This window comes from Panicum hallii, chromosome 1 (genome assembly GCF_002211085.1).
Source record: "Panicum hallii strain FIL2 chromosome 1, PHallii_v3.1, whole genome shotgun sequence".
In the NCBI taxonomy this organism is placed as follows: Eukaryota; Viridiplantae; Streptophyta; class Magnoliopsida; order Poales; family Poaceae; genus Panicum; species Panicum hallii.
The window spans coordinates 47,098,899-47,114,927 of NC_038042.1; the positions used below are offsets into that span (position 1 = coordinate 47,098,899).

A 16,029-nucleotide genomic window follows, 5' to 3' on the forward strand; every position below is an offset into this window, starting at 1 on the left:
CCAAGTCCACCAGCTCATCGGCAGAAGCACACAACCTTTTAAACACGCGTGAGTTGCGTTCGTTCCAAATCGTCAAAGAAACCAAGGCAACCATTGAGTCGAAAGCTTTCCTTGACTCTTGCTGTAGCTGCTTACGTGAGTCAGACCACCAATCAGCGAAGTCTTGGTGATTATTTGGGCCCGGTGTGAGTCTCTGTTGGTTCCAGCGCCGTAGGAGCTTGTACCAGACCTCTAAGGCAAAGGGGCAACCAACTAAGAGATGAGAAATCGTCTCAGATTGCAAGATCACAGAATAAAGACACATGTGTCATCATCTTGAAGGCCGTGTCTCTTTCTCCTGCTTGCGGTCCAGCATCGGTCATGTAGTACTAGCCATAGAAAGAATTTGCAAGGACCTGGTGCTTTTGTTTTCTTAAGGATCTTTGCTCCCGGAATAGCATGCTGCCCAATGTAAAATGCACGGTACGCGGAGGCCACAGTGAACTGCCCATCCGGAGTCCACTTCCAGATAATCCTGTCCTGCGTTTTGTAGTTCAGAGCTTGTTGTTTTATCAAGTCCCAGATCCTTAAATAATCAGTGATGACCTGAACTGTAAGAGCACCAGTGATATCCATAACCCAGCCATTGTTAATCAAGCCCTAAGCCACGGTCCTTTTACGGCGAGCATGAGGTCTGACTGCGGCCAGAAGGGTGACAGAGTGACCTTGAATCCAGCGACCAATCCAGAAGAAAGATCGTAGACCGTTGCCCACTTCTACAGTAATGGACGCATGGAACATGTCTGCCGCTATTTGCTCCTGTTGCTCAGGGAGCCGCGACCACGGTCAGTGCGCTAGATCCACAGCCATCTCGCACTACTGCACTCGGATCATTGCAAACGCCCCGTCATCGCCGGTCCGGCGGTGGGTAGATATTACCGTTGATTCGTAATTTGCGGTGATACGTGGTGCGGGCATCACTACTGTCTCGTAATACGAACCGGCGGTGGTAGCCTATTATCGTAGCTGGATCGTGTTACATCCGACGTGCAAACTTCTCCTCCCCGCCGTCCCCACCTGCCATCCCTTCCTCCTTCCCCGGGCGCGCGGCACGACACTTGTCGGTTGCACACCTGTTTTTTTAATTTTTTTTTACTACGTCTGTACCCATGTATTGCTATGAGTGATAAAAAATAGTTTCACAATAATTAATATAGCATCAGAGCCTATAATATTTTAAGCTTTATTGATATTCACACGTAATCATACAAATAATAGTTTTTCTAAACTTAACAAACTCAACTACAACATAATATCAAATCCATGTAACCCACTTGCAAATGGTTTTTCCTTGTCATGTGGTTAAGATATTTCTTAACATATTAACGAGTATTTTTCGATATGCATTCCTATCAAATGCCAAAATATCGATCACGGATTTCTCCCTAAGTGTTTGGCCATCTTGTAGTTAAGCTTGATATATATACATAAATATCTGATCATGTTGCCAACTACATTAGTAAAGGCCTCACCATCACTAAGTAAAAAACAGCCTCTGGTCCCGATTGGAAGTCTATTTTTGTCCTGGTTTGCCAAAAGGGATAACCAATTCGGAACTAAAGAGTCCTAGCCTTTAATCCTGATTGCTACAACCGGAACTACAGGGTTCGAAAGCCCAAAAGTTTAATTTTAGTTCCGGTTGGTGTTAATAACCAGGACTAAAAGTTTTCTATCTTTAGTTCTATTGGTGTTAATAACCGTGACTAAAAGTTCTCTGATGTTCATAAATTTTAGATCCGAAACTAATATGAGCATTAGTTCTAGGTCTAAATTGTACAGAGATAAATACTAAAGATGGATGAACGCTTCTGTACTGGTGCATTATGTTGGTAAACTGCAGCACGTCGGACCTGTTTTGTTCGCCGTGTAAATTGCATGTATGCCTGACAAACACTTCCCTGCAGGCCCGTATAACGCATGGTGCAAGTGGGGCGGCCGCACTGGGCCCCCAAATTTAAAGGGCCCCATAATTACCAATTAGTCTACCTAAGCCCCAATTACTTTCCACAAATCCACTACTTCCAGATGCACAGGAATCTCGCAGAGAACTGTGGCGCGACACAAAGCCTCGCCTTTGTTTCAGCGCGGGACGCACGACTGATGGACTCTATCCAGGATGCCTGAGGCTGCCGCATGCTGCGAATCAAGTCCATCAATAATCCGTTATTGGAATCTTGCCGCGGTCATGCACCCCTATTCTCATCTAAATATTCTAATTTCTTATTTCTCAATTAGAATGCCACGGTGTCACGTCTAGCTTAATTTTGGCTTTGTCCTATTTGTGAATTACTTTCCCGTGTCTTCCTTCTAGAGTTAGAGATTAGAAGTACTTGTGTAGTCCTCAAATCGCAAGAAGCAAATATGGACTTGAATTTTTCTCATACGCATGATGATAGTTCTTAGGATTACAAAACGCATAAAGTTGTATAACAAAATCCAATATTTTTGAAGCACGTAATATCTTCATCTTAATTTTTAGTTTAGTTCAACTCCTATTATCGATACGTAGATCTTGGTCCATCCCATATGCGAGTCAAACCAACCCGCCGTCCATGACTCGATCACGTAGACTCTTACAAATTAACACATAGATAACTATACGTATTCTATTAGTATAGTCTTTATCCATAGTAACGTACGAGTATATTTGCTTAGTATAATAAAATCCAAATATATTTTGTTATGTTTCGCACGAGGGTCTCGGAAACTTTGGTACGGCCCTGCTTCCCTGCGTATTGAACTACTCTTTTGCGGCAACTTACATTAGATGATTATCTTTCACCAGACTTTTTTTTATAGCGGAACCCCCACGCCTTGTTCCGCCAAAATCAGTCAATCCAGCAGTCAGTAAGCGAGGGTTCATCAGAGAAATCAATCAAGTAGGGGTTCTAATAGGATGTCCGGAACCCCACTAGACGCCTGGAAACAAGTCATCCAACTATTTTATGAAACTAGCACATAAAAAATTAGGACTTCCATTCAACACTCTGAATTTGGACTGTGGAGGGTGGTGAAACCAGCACCTAAATAGTTGCGGGTAGAATTGTTCATGTCTGATCTACGACCCGCAACCATTTAAATGCTGATTTCTCAATTTTATTTCTTCTTGCATAAATTTTTGTTCAAGTTCAAATTTTATATGCACGTAGATGATTGCGTCCTCTATTAATTCATATTTTTCTATAATTTTATATACACCAGTTTAGATACTATCATATTTAGTAACACAATAATACCTAATCAGCTCGTAACACCAGATAGATACGTAATATGTTCTCTTCTTAGCAAAGGCCTTTGACGTGGACAACCGCTTTCCGTTTCTGCCCCGGCGATCCGCCACGTGCACGACTACTAACGCGGATCCTACGGCCCAGGGCCACTCCACGCCACGCACCCCCAGATACCCAACCCATGGCAGCCGCAACGCGGCGGCAGGAGTCCCAGGGGGGCACGGCCGCTAGCATACGGCCCTTCCTTCCGTTACAATTAAATAAGCCACAGAGGAGCCCGGCAGCCCGCGGACGGACCCGGACCCTCTTCCACCTCTACCCCGGGAGATAAACCGATCGCACCCGGGCGGGCGCGACTCGCTGCTCCGCTCCTGCTCCTCTCGACCGCCGCGCCGCCGGTTCTTCGCGAGCAAGTAATTAATCCTCTGCCCCTTCTTCCACTTCTTCCCCGGCCGTCTTCCTTGGTTTCACGCTGGCGAGGACTGCGCCAATTTTTGGGGGTTCGCGCTTGGGTTGGTGCGGGTTTGGTCACCAGCCTTACGACTCGACGACGAGATGGATCGATTTTCGATGGGTACGCTGTAGTGCGCGAGTGTTCTCTTTTCTTTGCTGTCAAGTCAGCTCCTCCTCGTCAATTCCACGCGCAATCAGGGGCGCTGTGGTAGGTTGCGGTTTTCAGCAGTGTGTAGGCGTCTTTGGTTTTGACTCTGTAAGTAGATTCGTTTATGCACCTGATGTGTTTGGGATTTAGCTAGACCACGGGGCAGTATTGATGAGCAGCGGGAGTTGCAGTTGTAGCATGTAATTGATTCTTTTCGATCTGTAGGTATTATGACGGATTAAGTTTTTTTAGCTGAGTAGCAGCCGTCTGAGAAGATAGGGAGGAAACAAGGTGACCCTAATCTAGGAGTTCTGGATCTATTCTATCTTGTAACCTTGCACTTGCGGCGTTGCACTCTACCGATTTGAAATTTTTGGTAACCTTGGTGGTTCAAAGTTAATACTCTTTTTGATAGGTCTAATCTGGTTTCTGATTTGTTCAATAAAGTGATAGTTGCCCCAGAACTGAGCTTTTATATATATTTGTAGCTCTAATGAAGTTGCTTTTAGGGTAGCTTGCTCAAGCCTTCTGGTAGTATCTTTGGCTTATCCCCATTGCATATAGTATTCTGTCGAGACTATATGATCAAAATATGTAGGTTTGAGTTGTTGATCTCTTTTTCTTGCACTTGTAAGTTGTAACTAATAATGAGACCTATTTGATTTTCCATTCATGGTTCTTTTTCTTAAGTCACATCAGATAACATAACAATCAGAAATAGAAAGATTGACCTAGGGGACTTCTGGCTAAGCGTTTTGTTTCCTGTCATATCATAATTATTTCATAACAATTCAATTCAACCTTTCCACCACAACAACAACAACAACTTAGCTTTTGTCCCAAGCAAGTTGGGGTAGGCTAGAGATGAAACCCACAGAAAACAAGAATAAGAAACACAAAAAGGGTACGATTATAGAAACATGAGTTTAATTAATCGAAAGCCAAAGGAAGAGTTAGGGATTAAACAAAAAGTAACAAAGGTCATGGTTCAGGTACGTTAATTGCTAATCTCCAAGCGCTCCTATCCATAGCTAATTCCTTAGCGATATTCCACTCCTTAAGGTCTCTCTTGACCGTCTCGTCCCAAGTTAGTCTAGGTCTACCTCTACCTCTCCTTACATTATCGCCCCGCTTTAAAACTCCACTTCGCACCGGCGTCTCGTCCCAAGTTAGTCTAGGTCTACCTCTACCTCTCCTTAAAACTCCACTACGTCCCAAGTCAATTCAACCTTTCCATTTAGAAAAAAACAATTCAACTTTATCCTATGTTAAAACGATGAATTTGGCCGCTGGCTAATCATTTAGAAAGTTTGACTGCAAAGCATTTATGCATCTTAAACTGCGTCAACTATAATTAATTCCTAGAATTGATGGGGAGGGTCTTTTTCTTTCATTAGTTTAATTGCTAATTTTTTTACATAACTTGAATGTAGTCACTTATTGAACATAATTGGTGCCTTAGTGATGCCCTGATGTCTTGATTTCCTGAACAGTTCTTGTAAGGCATTGCCATCACCTCTTGCAATGGGTGGAAGCCAGTACGATGATGACTGGGTATTGCCCAGTGCTGATATCACTCTTGTTCTTGTTGGGAAACTTGGCTATGGTAAGAGTGCAACTGGAAATAGCATCCTTGGACGGGAAGCATTTGTATCAGAATACTCCCATGCTAGTGTTACTAATACTTGTCAGATGGGAAGCACTACCCTGAAGGATGGTCGCACCATCAATGTTATTGATACACCAGGTAAAGGCAAATTTTCGATGTTACCTTTATCTGTTCAATCTATTGGGGCATTGGCCTTTTAGGTGAATTTGTGATGCTTATATATTTTCTTGTGCCACATGTCATTCTTACCTCTCTTTCTCTCTGGTTGTATTGTTACAATTATCCTTTATTTAAAGTATCAATATTATTATGATGTTTGGTATATGACCCATGGCTTCCATATTTTAGATACTATTCAAACTTAGTGGAAAAGCAATCTGCTACCATCACGCTTAGCATTTTGGTGTATAGCTGTTTACTTGAAGTAGTTTTATCCATGAAGTTAACATTTATATTGATAAAGATAGAGCTAAATGATATGAAGAAGTGCCGCTGTTCAAATGCATTTCTGTTTACATGAAGGGATTTTCATTCTTTGGAGGTCCTTTTCATCTTAAAAAGAAGTTCACTATATGATATGTAAATTCCTCTACTTGAAAATACTTCATGAACCAGAAGGATTCGCAGGTGTTTCCCAATTGCATGATGGAGCATATTACTTGTTTTCATGATCTGTCAATTCACACTGCATTTCTTTCTGGTTCAAAGGCAAAAACAACTTTATGCATTATACAGTGTTAGTTATTAAATATGAAAATTGTGCATAACATGCCACCTTTTCATAAGCACAGAATACTTAGAAAATATTACTGCTTCCTTAAGAATTGTAGATAATGTTTTTTATTTTGGGCTAATTACTAACTTAAATTTCCTATAGGGTTGTTTGATATGAGCATTTCACCCGATGATGCTGGTAAAGAGATTGTTAAGTGTATGAACATGGCTAAAGATGGGATACACGCAGTTCTGATGGTTTTTTCTGCCACATCTCGGTTTTCTCGAGAAGATGCAAGTACAGTTGAGACCATTAAGGTCTTCTTTGGGGAAAAGATTGTCAACCACATGATCTTAGTTTTTACTTATGGAGATCTAGTTGGTGAATCTAAATTGAGGAACATGCTAAATAATGCCCCGGAATATTTGCAGGTTATTTTCTCCCTTTTTCGAATGAGATTTCGTAATAAATTGATTTCTTGCCTTTCGTACATCACTTAGTCATATGACCTTTTTGCAGAAATCGATTTCTTAATAGATTGGTTGGTGTTTTGTTTACAGAACATTGTTGAGCTATGCCAAAACAGAGTTGTGATTTTCGATAACGTGACCAATGACCGCATACGCCAAGCACAGCAGCTTGACAAATTGCTTGATGTAGTGGACTCTGTTTGTGCAAACAATGGGGGAAAACCGTTTTCAGATCAAATGTTCACTCGCATCAAGGTAATTGATAAAATTTTAATTCAGGATTGGAGTTTTAGCTCTTACTTTTTTTTTCTCTTGTCTTGTGTAGGAGGTGCATGATAGAGAAAAAGAGGTGCATACCATGGGATATTCAGACGAGCAGATATCTGAGTTGAAGAAGGAGATTCATAGAACTCGGGATGAACAGCTTGCCCACATAACCAGTATGGTAAGAGCTATCACATTAAAATACGCATTCCAAATTCTAGGACTTATCTTATCTAGGATAGCAATACAGCTTTGCAGCACCTTTTAAGTTACATCATCTGCTCTGTGGATGCTATTTCATCTAACAGTACTGGGAATTGTTAAAATACTCAAATGCGTCCACAACATCCAAGTAAGTCAAATGTGATTGCAACATGTGTTTAAATTTCTAGAACTGCAAGATCTGTTTGAGCGAGTATTGGCTGTTGGATATTCTTCATCACAACTTTATTTTGTTGAACTGTCATGAAACTTGTTTTACTGAAAGACTGGAAACTATTACTTAACCCATAGAACTTTCTTTCAATAAGAATTTATAGGACTCTATCTTCAGCTTTTTCTTTGGGTTCGCTGGTCTAGCCTCCAGCCATCAAGTGACTTATAAAACATGATATGTGAAAATTACAATCAGTACTATTACAGTTATCTTAATAGTCGCATTGATTTGGGCACATATTCATAGGTGGAGGAAAAGCTAAACTGTACAGTCGAGAAGCTACAAGAGCAACTCATGGAGGAACAAAACGCAAGGCTCCAAGCAGAGAAAGTGGCATATGAAGCTAGGATGAAATCAGAAGAGGAGATCAACAAGCTGAAGGAGAGCCTCAGGAAGGCTCAGTTGGAGAACGAGGAGTTCCGGAGGTTGGCGGCAGAGCGCAAGTGTGCTATCCTCTAACGGGTAGCCGCAGCATCCAGGATTGCCCTCTCCAATCTTCAATGGATGGAGGGCAGGGAAACAAAAAACTTTTGCTACCGTGCCAACGTCTCATATCTGTACATTACCAGTAGTAAGTATCATCACAAACATGCGTTGGGACTAATCAGATGGTGTTCTTCTTGCGGATGGATGGATAATCTAGTCTATATGCTTCTTTGCTGTGTTCTGGGAGGCTGTCTGTAGTGCATGGTGATTGATTGGCTGTGATTTGTGCTTGCATTGCAGCAATATATCCTGACAGCCCACAGCTTTGCATCACGGTGGAAAGCTGCTGTATAAAAAAACATACTAGCTCATCTCTTTTTCTTGTGCACATCTAGTGTGGCACATCGTAGTCCAAATTGTCTTCCATTTCAGAGGCAACAAATGTCTTCATGTTTGCTACTACATTGCAATACTTTATACAGTTATACAGTATATTTGAGGTGCAAGCGAGTGTTAAAATTATGCACATGAAATGCAAAACATATGGCATTGTTGAAGATTTGAAGGGGAAAAAAGATCAAAATGCAACGCCGAGGATTAAACAGACTCAAACTGATGCTAGGAAAGAGCTGATACCCAAGCTGGCACATGGACCAAGACAGCTAGAGTTGGGCTGGCTTACTTTGTGGGCTGAGATTAGGCCCATAGGAACCAGGATATAGGTGCTAGTCCGGTGTTTTCGCTCCTGGCCGGCAATGGCCGAGCACGGGCCCGAAGTTCCAGGGCATCGTTCTCGCCGTGATCTACCAGGCCGGCGCGCCGCCGTGGCACCGTCCGGCCCGTCCCGGTCGGCGGCCCGCCTAGCGGTAACGGATGATGACCTAACGAATTTAACGCTCTCTTTATAATTCAACTCGCTCTTTAATATTTAATATATTTAAGTTCTTTTCTTTTAAAATTCGATTCTTAGATTATTTAATCTAAAAATTAAGATTCTTTACCAACCCTACTTCTACTGTGTCACCCTGCCATCAAACATGTCCGCCAATCCACTTTAAGAGGTACTGTGCCGCTGACATGCGAATTCGAACCCCACATTGCAGCGGCACGAGTCCCCATGCAATTACGAGACCCGTCCCATCAGATGGTGGGGGCAGACACCAGCGAGGCACCGCCTCATCCGTCCGCTTGTTCGGTCCAAGAAGGCCTAGCAAGCCAGCCCATTTTTCTCGCCTCGCACCGTCGCCCTGTTCCAGCCATCCGCAACCGGGGGAACTCGAGCGCCCCGGCGGGGCGCGGCCACATCGCCGTGCGAGGGAGTAGCCGCTGCCTTGCTCCCATCACTATAGGAGGTGGGGCGACTGCTGCACCATCGAGGCCACGTCGCCACGACGCCCGCCATGGGAGCCACCATGCGAGCGTAGCATCGCCGATCCTACACAACAGCCCTGACAGAGGGCAACCAGCGCGCCGCAGGGAGAGGGGGGCAACCAACCGCGACGCCGATTCAGCATCATGGAGGGGCTTGTGGACAGGCCAGCAACAGCAGCTTGAGAAGCCAAGCCTTAGATGTAGGAAATTGCAATCAGACCACATGGCAGGCACGCAGCGCACGAACGATCATCACTGCTTCCGTTGGGCCAAAGCGGCTCGCCTTCCAGATCGGCAAGCCAGGCTCGTTCGTTCGGCGGCGTCCATCGCAGCACGATGACCCTATTCATCACTAACTGCTCCGGCGTGTGGTCTCTCCGCCGCCGCCGGTACGTCAAGCAGACGCGCTTCTTCCGGTTCTACCGGCTCAAAACCGAGGCCGGCCCGGTCGAGAAGCGGCACGCCGCGCTGCGGGAGCTTGGCATGCGCTCGTGGCCGGAGTACGACGAGCGGGTCGCGCTCTGGAGGGGAGTGCTGGTGGACAGGTACTGGGCCGCGGCGCCGGCGTCATACAGGGGGAGGGCGCCGCCCGCCACCTCCGCGCGGCGAGGCGGGACAGGCTCCGGCGGCGTCTCATCTTCTGCGCCCTCGCGGCCATGCTCGCCGCGCACTGCCTTTTCCGTGGCGAAGGTGGCTTGGTGGTCGGCGGTGTTGCCCGCAAGGACCACGTTCTTGTACATTGTGTTCGGTGTCCGTTCCCTCTATATACCTGGACTGCGCCTGTGGCGTGAAACATTCGATGAGCCGGATGTTGTAATCAGTTTGATATAGGGGTGTATTTGTGTTCTTGTCGATACTTGGAAGTATAATTGTGATCCTGCTCTATTATGACTGAAGAAAGAAGTGTTGGGAGCCACCCCGGCCCGGAGGTAGAGCTAGTGTTGATCCTGCTCTATTATCATCAATTTTGCTTCCTCGTCACTTCCACCTCTCTGTCTCGGCCCCAAACAGCGTGCATAGCGAGGATGCGGACGCCGAGGTCCACGGCGAGCGCGGGTCCCTATACCCCTGCCCGCCGCCGCTACCGAGGATGGTGACGCGTCGCCCCAGCTGCGAATGGCGAGCGCGGCGAGTACGCGGACACCGGGAACCCTGTGCCTCCGGCCGTTGCGGCCACCGAGGACGGGGAGGCCCAACATTTGCATAATCGCGTGCCGCGGGTGTGGGGGATCCAGGACGGCGAGGTGGCATTGTCCTTGGTATGCTGGTGGGGCGGAGCAGGACCTCTCCCATGGGCATGGATAGGGAGAGTCCGAGAGAGGGAGGGGTGGTCGGTGCCGAGAAGCGCGTCAGGGTGACGGAGAAGGGGCAATAGTTGGATGACCCGATCCAGATATAAATTTTTTTTTAAATTTTTATGTTTTATTGTACTAGCAAATATGCCCGTGCGTTGCTATGAAAAACTATATAAATATATTGATTAGTATATAAATATATATATTATACACAATATATATTTTATAATAATGTAGTACATGTCTTTCAAGGACTTCAGTCGTTTTCTACCTGTAACGGCTTCAGATCCTTAATTCAGCATAAGGTCACCCCAATTCCAATTAAAACTCCGATTGTTTGATTTATTAATAATAGAGATAGAGATAGATATCTATACCTATTTCTAAAGCACGTAAGATTTCTATCTAAATTTTTGATCGGTCCGCCTTGTGTCATTGATAGGTGTGGCCTTAGTCCATCTCTCCGTCCACGATTCGATCACGTAGATCCCTATAAATTAACCTATATGTATCCGATATTTATATCAACTTTATCCGTAACAGCGTATGTACATATTTGCCTAGTAGATATAGATTCGTGGGTACCGTAATAATGCTGTACTGTTTCTTCAGCGTGTGCTGTGAGAGTCCAGGCTTCATTTTGATCCAGATCTTCAAAGGCAGTTGATGATAAATTAATGTGCCGCTGCACTGATCTGGAATTCGACTTGTCTTTCGTTTGTCTTCTCCTTTTAATTTATTTTTCTTTCTCTATTCTTTTTCTATGTCTATTCATTTTCTTATTCTTTTTTTGTAAGTTTGAGGATATTTTTTTCTTGGTACATAAAAATTCAAGTAGCAAAAATTACAGATAAATTTTATATTCTAAATTACTCTACCAGACATATATAGTTATTGCTGATGACTCGTTTATTTACTATGTATTTTTTTCATGTAAAATTATTTATTCGCATGTAACTAATTTGTTCATAATGTTAAATTATTTATTATGTTTGTAGACTAAATTGTTCAATAATGCTAACTCATTTGTTCATGATATTTATTTTTTATTATTTATCATATGTTTGCGTTGCGTAATATTTTGTTCGCTGTACATTATTGTTTGTTCGTTATGTTTAACTTTTTGTTCGTAGAAAATAATCAATTATTCGTCTCCTTAAAATATTTGTTCCCAATTTTCGAAATTAACTATTTGATATTAAAGAAATGTTTTAAAAAATATCGTGCAAATATAGGCAAGTGTGGTCTTATTTTGAACATATGGTGCAATCCAAATTTAATCTGAATACTCGGTTTAATAGTTCTAGCTTTCGGATTTGCATGCATGTGGGTGATGTGAGCATTTTATCTACTTTATCTCCTATTTAGCTGGGAACACGCACAATAGTGAACAGTAAACGATAAATGGATCGACTTAAAAATAATATCTCGAGACTACCGTGGGTAACCGCGCCCGATCATGAAGGCGGGAGACTAAGGGTGCGTTTGGTTCAGCTGTGAGCTGTGGAAAAGCTGCTGTGAAAAAGCTGCTGTGAGAAAGCTGCTGTGAAAAAGCTAAACGTCGTTTGGTTCAACCTGCTGTGAGCTGTCTGCTGTGGAGAAACTATGTATTGTTTATATGCAAATTAAAAACTTTTGTTCCCTTAAATTTTTATTTTTGTACATGAAAATATTTAAGATTAAATTTTCTTTATTCTTTTCTATCTCTTATTTATCTCCTCACTCACTGGGAGGTAGCCCCCCACTTGTCAGCCCTTCTTTCCAATCTCACCGAGCTCCCAAGCGGTGGCGCAGCAAGGGACCCCGGCGGCGGCGCAACCTGAAGAGCAGTACCTCCAGTTCGATCGATGGGGAGAGAGAAAAATAGAAAACGAATCGGTACGCAACAGTACTCGGCGGTGGCATACTTGTAATTTTTTCCAACTTGGTTTGCTCCTACCGCAGCAAAAGCTGGGGTCCGGCAGCTGTGGGATTTCTACGGGGGAAAAGCTGCTGCGGTGAAAAAAGCTGCTGCGCGTGGGAGGGGTTTGGTTCGGCTTCCTGCTTCTCCACCGCAAAAGCAGGTCCAAAAGCTATACCAAACGCAGCCTAAGCTTTGTGCTGGGCCGACAAGAGCAGTTACTGGTGGGTGGGTGGGCTGCCTGGCCTAAGCCCAATGCCGAGACTAAGCGGGTTAAGGAAGACACGGCTCAGCCATTGATGCGGCCCAACCGACTTCAATTGAACGCCTTGCTCTTGATCAGGTTTCTAACATTCTTGTTGGGGCATACTATGTGGCAAGTTTTGCTTGGATGGAGCAGAGCCAACACAAAGCGTCAAAACAGCTGTACCGCTGATGCTAGAAGAAATCTAAGGAGAAGACACGTGGAAGAAGAAAAGGAAAAAAAAGAGCTCGAGTTTCAAAGTTTGTTTGAGTCATGTCCTTGCTTTATTTCTGGCTATACAACACGTATAATCTCACGCAGCAGAGCAGGTTCGCTCCGGGTACACGGAGCACGGCAGCTCCACACGAGCACGCCCAAGAAAATGAGCCACGCTCGAAACATCCCGGCCTGACGCCGGTCGCCGGGGCCCGATTATTTATCGCTTCAGGTGGCACAATCATACGTTGTCACTGAAGCTAGCGGTTCAAGAGCGAGAAATCACTGTTTTCCTCGCTCGCACCGTGAAGCTAGCGGTTCAAGAGCGAGAAATCACTGTTTTCCTCCTTCGCACCGCCGGCCACCTCCGTCACCGGAGGCTCCCATCTTTGGAGCCGCCGCCACCACTGCCGTCAAAGTTTTTGCTTGGTCCCGCGCCGTTGGCCACCTTCACCTCTGGTGGCGCCCGCCCCGAGAGCGCCCCCCCCCCCCCCCCACACACACACCACCACCACCATCGAAGTTCCTGCTAGCTCCTGTTGTCAAATCCGCTGCCACCAATCCTGCTGCCGCAACTAGGTTCGCTGGATATCGAGAACTCGCCTTGAATCCCTATCACAACCACAGACCACTGATTGTCCTCCACGGCCCGCGGCCAGTAGCTCCCACCATATCACCACCTCGCCCACAACCCGCCACCTCCACCTACTACCCTGCCGCCGCCAACCTTCCTCTATAGCTGGGCACACCAAAGACAATCCGACCCCAGCAACACGAAGCTCCGAACCCTAGTCCGACTGCGGCAGCTGCGAGTGGATGAAAAGATGAGTGGCGGCGGCACAAGCAGCAGCGTGCGATGAGGAAGAAAGAGAGCTAGACCGAAAGTTTAATTGAGCCGAAATCGCTCACGCGATGCCTTCAGGTGATGGATCACCGATTTAGGGGCCGTTCGGTTGTGCCGGAACATTCCAGGATTTATTCCAACTGATGAAAGTTTATATAAATTTGTGAAGTAATCCGACTCGGAATTATTCCAAGTCATCATTCCGTGGTAAACGAACGCAGCCTTATAGTACAAGGGATGTATAGTCGTGGCGCGGACGCCGCCTCCGCCTACCACGCCAGCCTGCGCCGCGAGAGGGCGGCGGACTGGTGCATGACGGCGCTTATTGGGCCGTTTTCTGCTGGCGGCCATTTTATTCCGCTGTTCCTTTTGTGAAGGGAATAATGCACCCCTTGAGTTAGATGTTCAGTATGCAAGTTAAGTTAAAACATTTTCAATATTCCCGCCTGCTGGCTCTTACTTCGCTGCACTGGGGGTCCAACTCTCGAGCTTGGGTCTTGCCACTCTCAACCTCCTTTAGTGTGCAGGAATCCTAAGATAACTGAGGGAAGAGTCAAGAGTACAGTCGTTACATATATAAAACAATGGTTTTGGTACTAAAAAGGTAAATTATTCTCAAGCTATTTGATAACATGGTAGGTTCCGTGCTTTTATTTGAATGTTTCCTTTATTGGGGAATCCTTATCACTAATATTGGTGTATTCTGAGGAAGAACCTTTCCTATGTTATCCTTTTCTGAGTTGGTTGGCCCTTTACCCCACCTCCAAATCCATTGAGACATTTCTTTTCTGTAAAGCTACAAGATACAGGGTGTGATATGCAAGCAACATTTTATACGAATCAGAGAGAGAGAGAGCAAGGATGATACAAAGTTTGCATGCACATTTTTTAATTATTTGTTTGCTCAATATAATGTCTACCTGTGAAGTTATGATGGATGATCGAAAAGATATGGAGTTACCAACAATAAATGGAAGCATATATAGGTTAGATGAGTCTGTGTCTCTAAGTGGAAACCTGGAATTCACTGCAACCTAGAAATGACACCAATAACACCATTACATAAAGAAGTGGATTCGTCGATATTGGTAAAATTTAGAAATTTCAACAAATGATAATAGATGGGGAGGTAAAAGAAAAGAATAAAAAAGAACGAACTTGGAAGCAGGCTTCCCCTTTCTCAGCATTGTGACACATTGAGTTCGACATTTTGTAAGGTTGTACAGCAATGATATATACACCAAACATTTATTGTTTGAGTTTTCACGATTATTCGCTCTTGAGGCCAAAAGAGCTCCCATTATTCCACTGTGCTGTCTGTTTCTACTTGATGAGTGCCAATTAGAAATCTTTGTTTACGTCCATCGGTTAGATCTTAAAACAAGTCTTCATGGTTCTTTTCGTTTCCTTTTCAACTGACGATTTACATCATTGTTCTCACTTGGTTCCTGCTTGATATGCGAAAATGTGCCCTTAAGCAGGAGCAAAATGCAAAGCTTTAGAAAGGTTTTCCCACTCATACACAGCGATCCGGAAGCGCGAAAAAGAAAATCCATGCATCAACTTCGCCACTCTCACACTTACTTTCCACAATCCGAGTATCAATTCTAAAGCCGAAGGTAGTGTCGATGTCCCTGGAGAAAGTGAAATTTCAGGCTGGATAAGTGAACCTAAAAAACGCCACCCCTACCGTTGGGAGAGACGACAGCTGCAGCTATCGCATATCGCGAGAGCAAATCCGGAAGATTATCATGACAGCGAGACGTGTACATACGTGTCATTTTTCTCGCTCGCTTTCACGCACGCACACACAAATATTCATGGCACGCAGCTATAGCTAGCAGCCGGTGTCATGAGTGGGAGAGCGATGAAGATCACCCCCCACCCTCCGTGACCTGCCTCATGATACGCTACAGCGGGTAGTGTTCTTGGAGGGGTGGCACTCCTCCTGTTTCCGGAGACTGTTTGGTGGATGGAGATCTCCATGGGGCCCTGCCGTCCTCGAATTATTCCCCGCCTTTGATTGCGAGGCTCAGCTCGGCTCGTTGCGTACGTGGAGCTGCTCGTGCATGCATCCAACGAAAAGCCGGCGTGGGGCACAACGGCGCTATTCATTTGTCAACTGTGGAGATGCAGTTGCCTGCCCACCGGCTGACATGCATGCATATATTCCGATCGACCTCCCTCCAAACTCCTCCCCTGCCTTGACCAGCCCAGTGAATGGCTCAAACATCCATCACGCCTAAGGGTAAGGTCCTCGACGAAGTAACTAAAATTGCCATGAAAGTATTCATAAATCTCACCGATAACAGCGGTCCCTCCATCCCATGAACATGAAGAATGCAATTGTAGTTTTTTCCGGATGCTTT

General features: G+C 44.9%; 1 protein-coding gene across 1 annotated transcript; it reads left to right on the forward strand.

Moving 5' to 3' along the window:
* The first annotated feature begins 3,524 nt into the window (after positions 1–3,524).
* Positions 3,525–8,221, forward strand: LOC112872643 (immune-associated nucleotide-binding protein 9-like). The gene is made up of 6 exons (XM_025935714.1): positions 3,525–3,682; positions 5,364–5,617; positions 6,357–6,625; positions 6,755–6,919; positions 6,990–7,109; positions 7,611–8,221. The coding sequence occupies exons 2-6, from the start codon at positions 5,395–5,397 to the stop codon at positions 7,821–7,823; spliced, it is 990 nt and encodes a 329-aa protein (XP_025791499.1). The 5' UTR covers positions 3,525–3,682; positions 5,364–5,394; the 3' UTR covers positions 7,824–8,221.
* Positions 8,222–16,029: the final 7,808 nt, after the last annotated feature.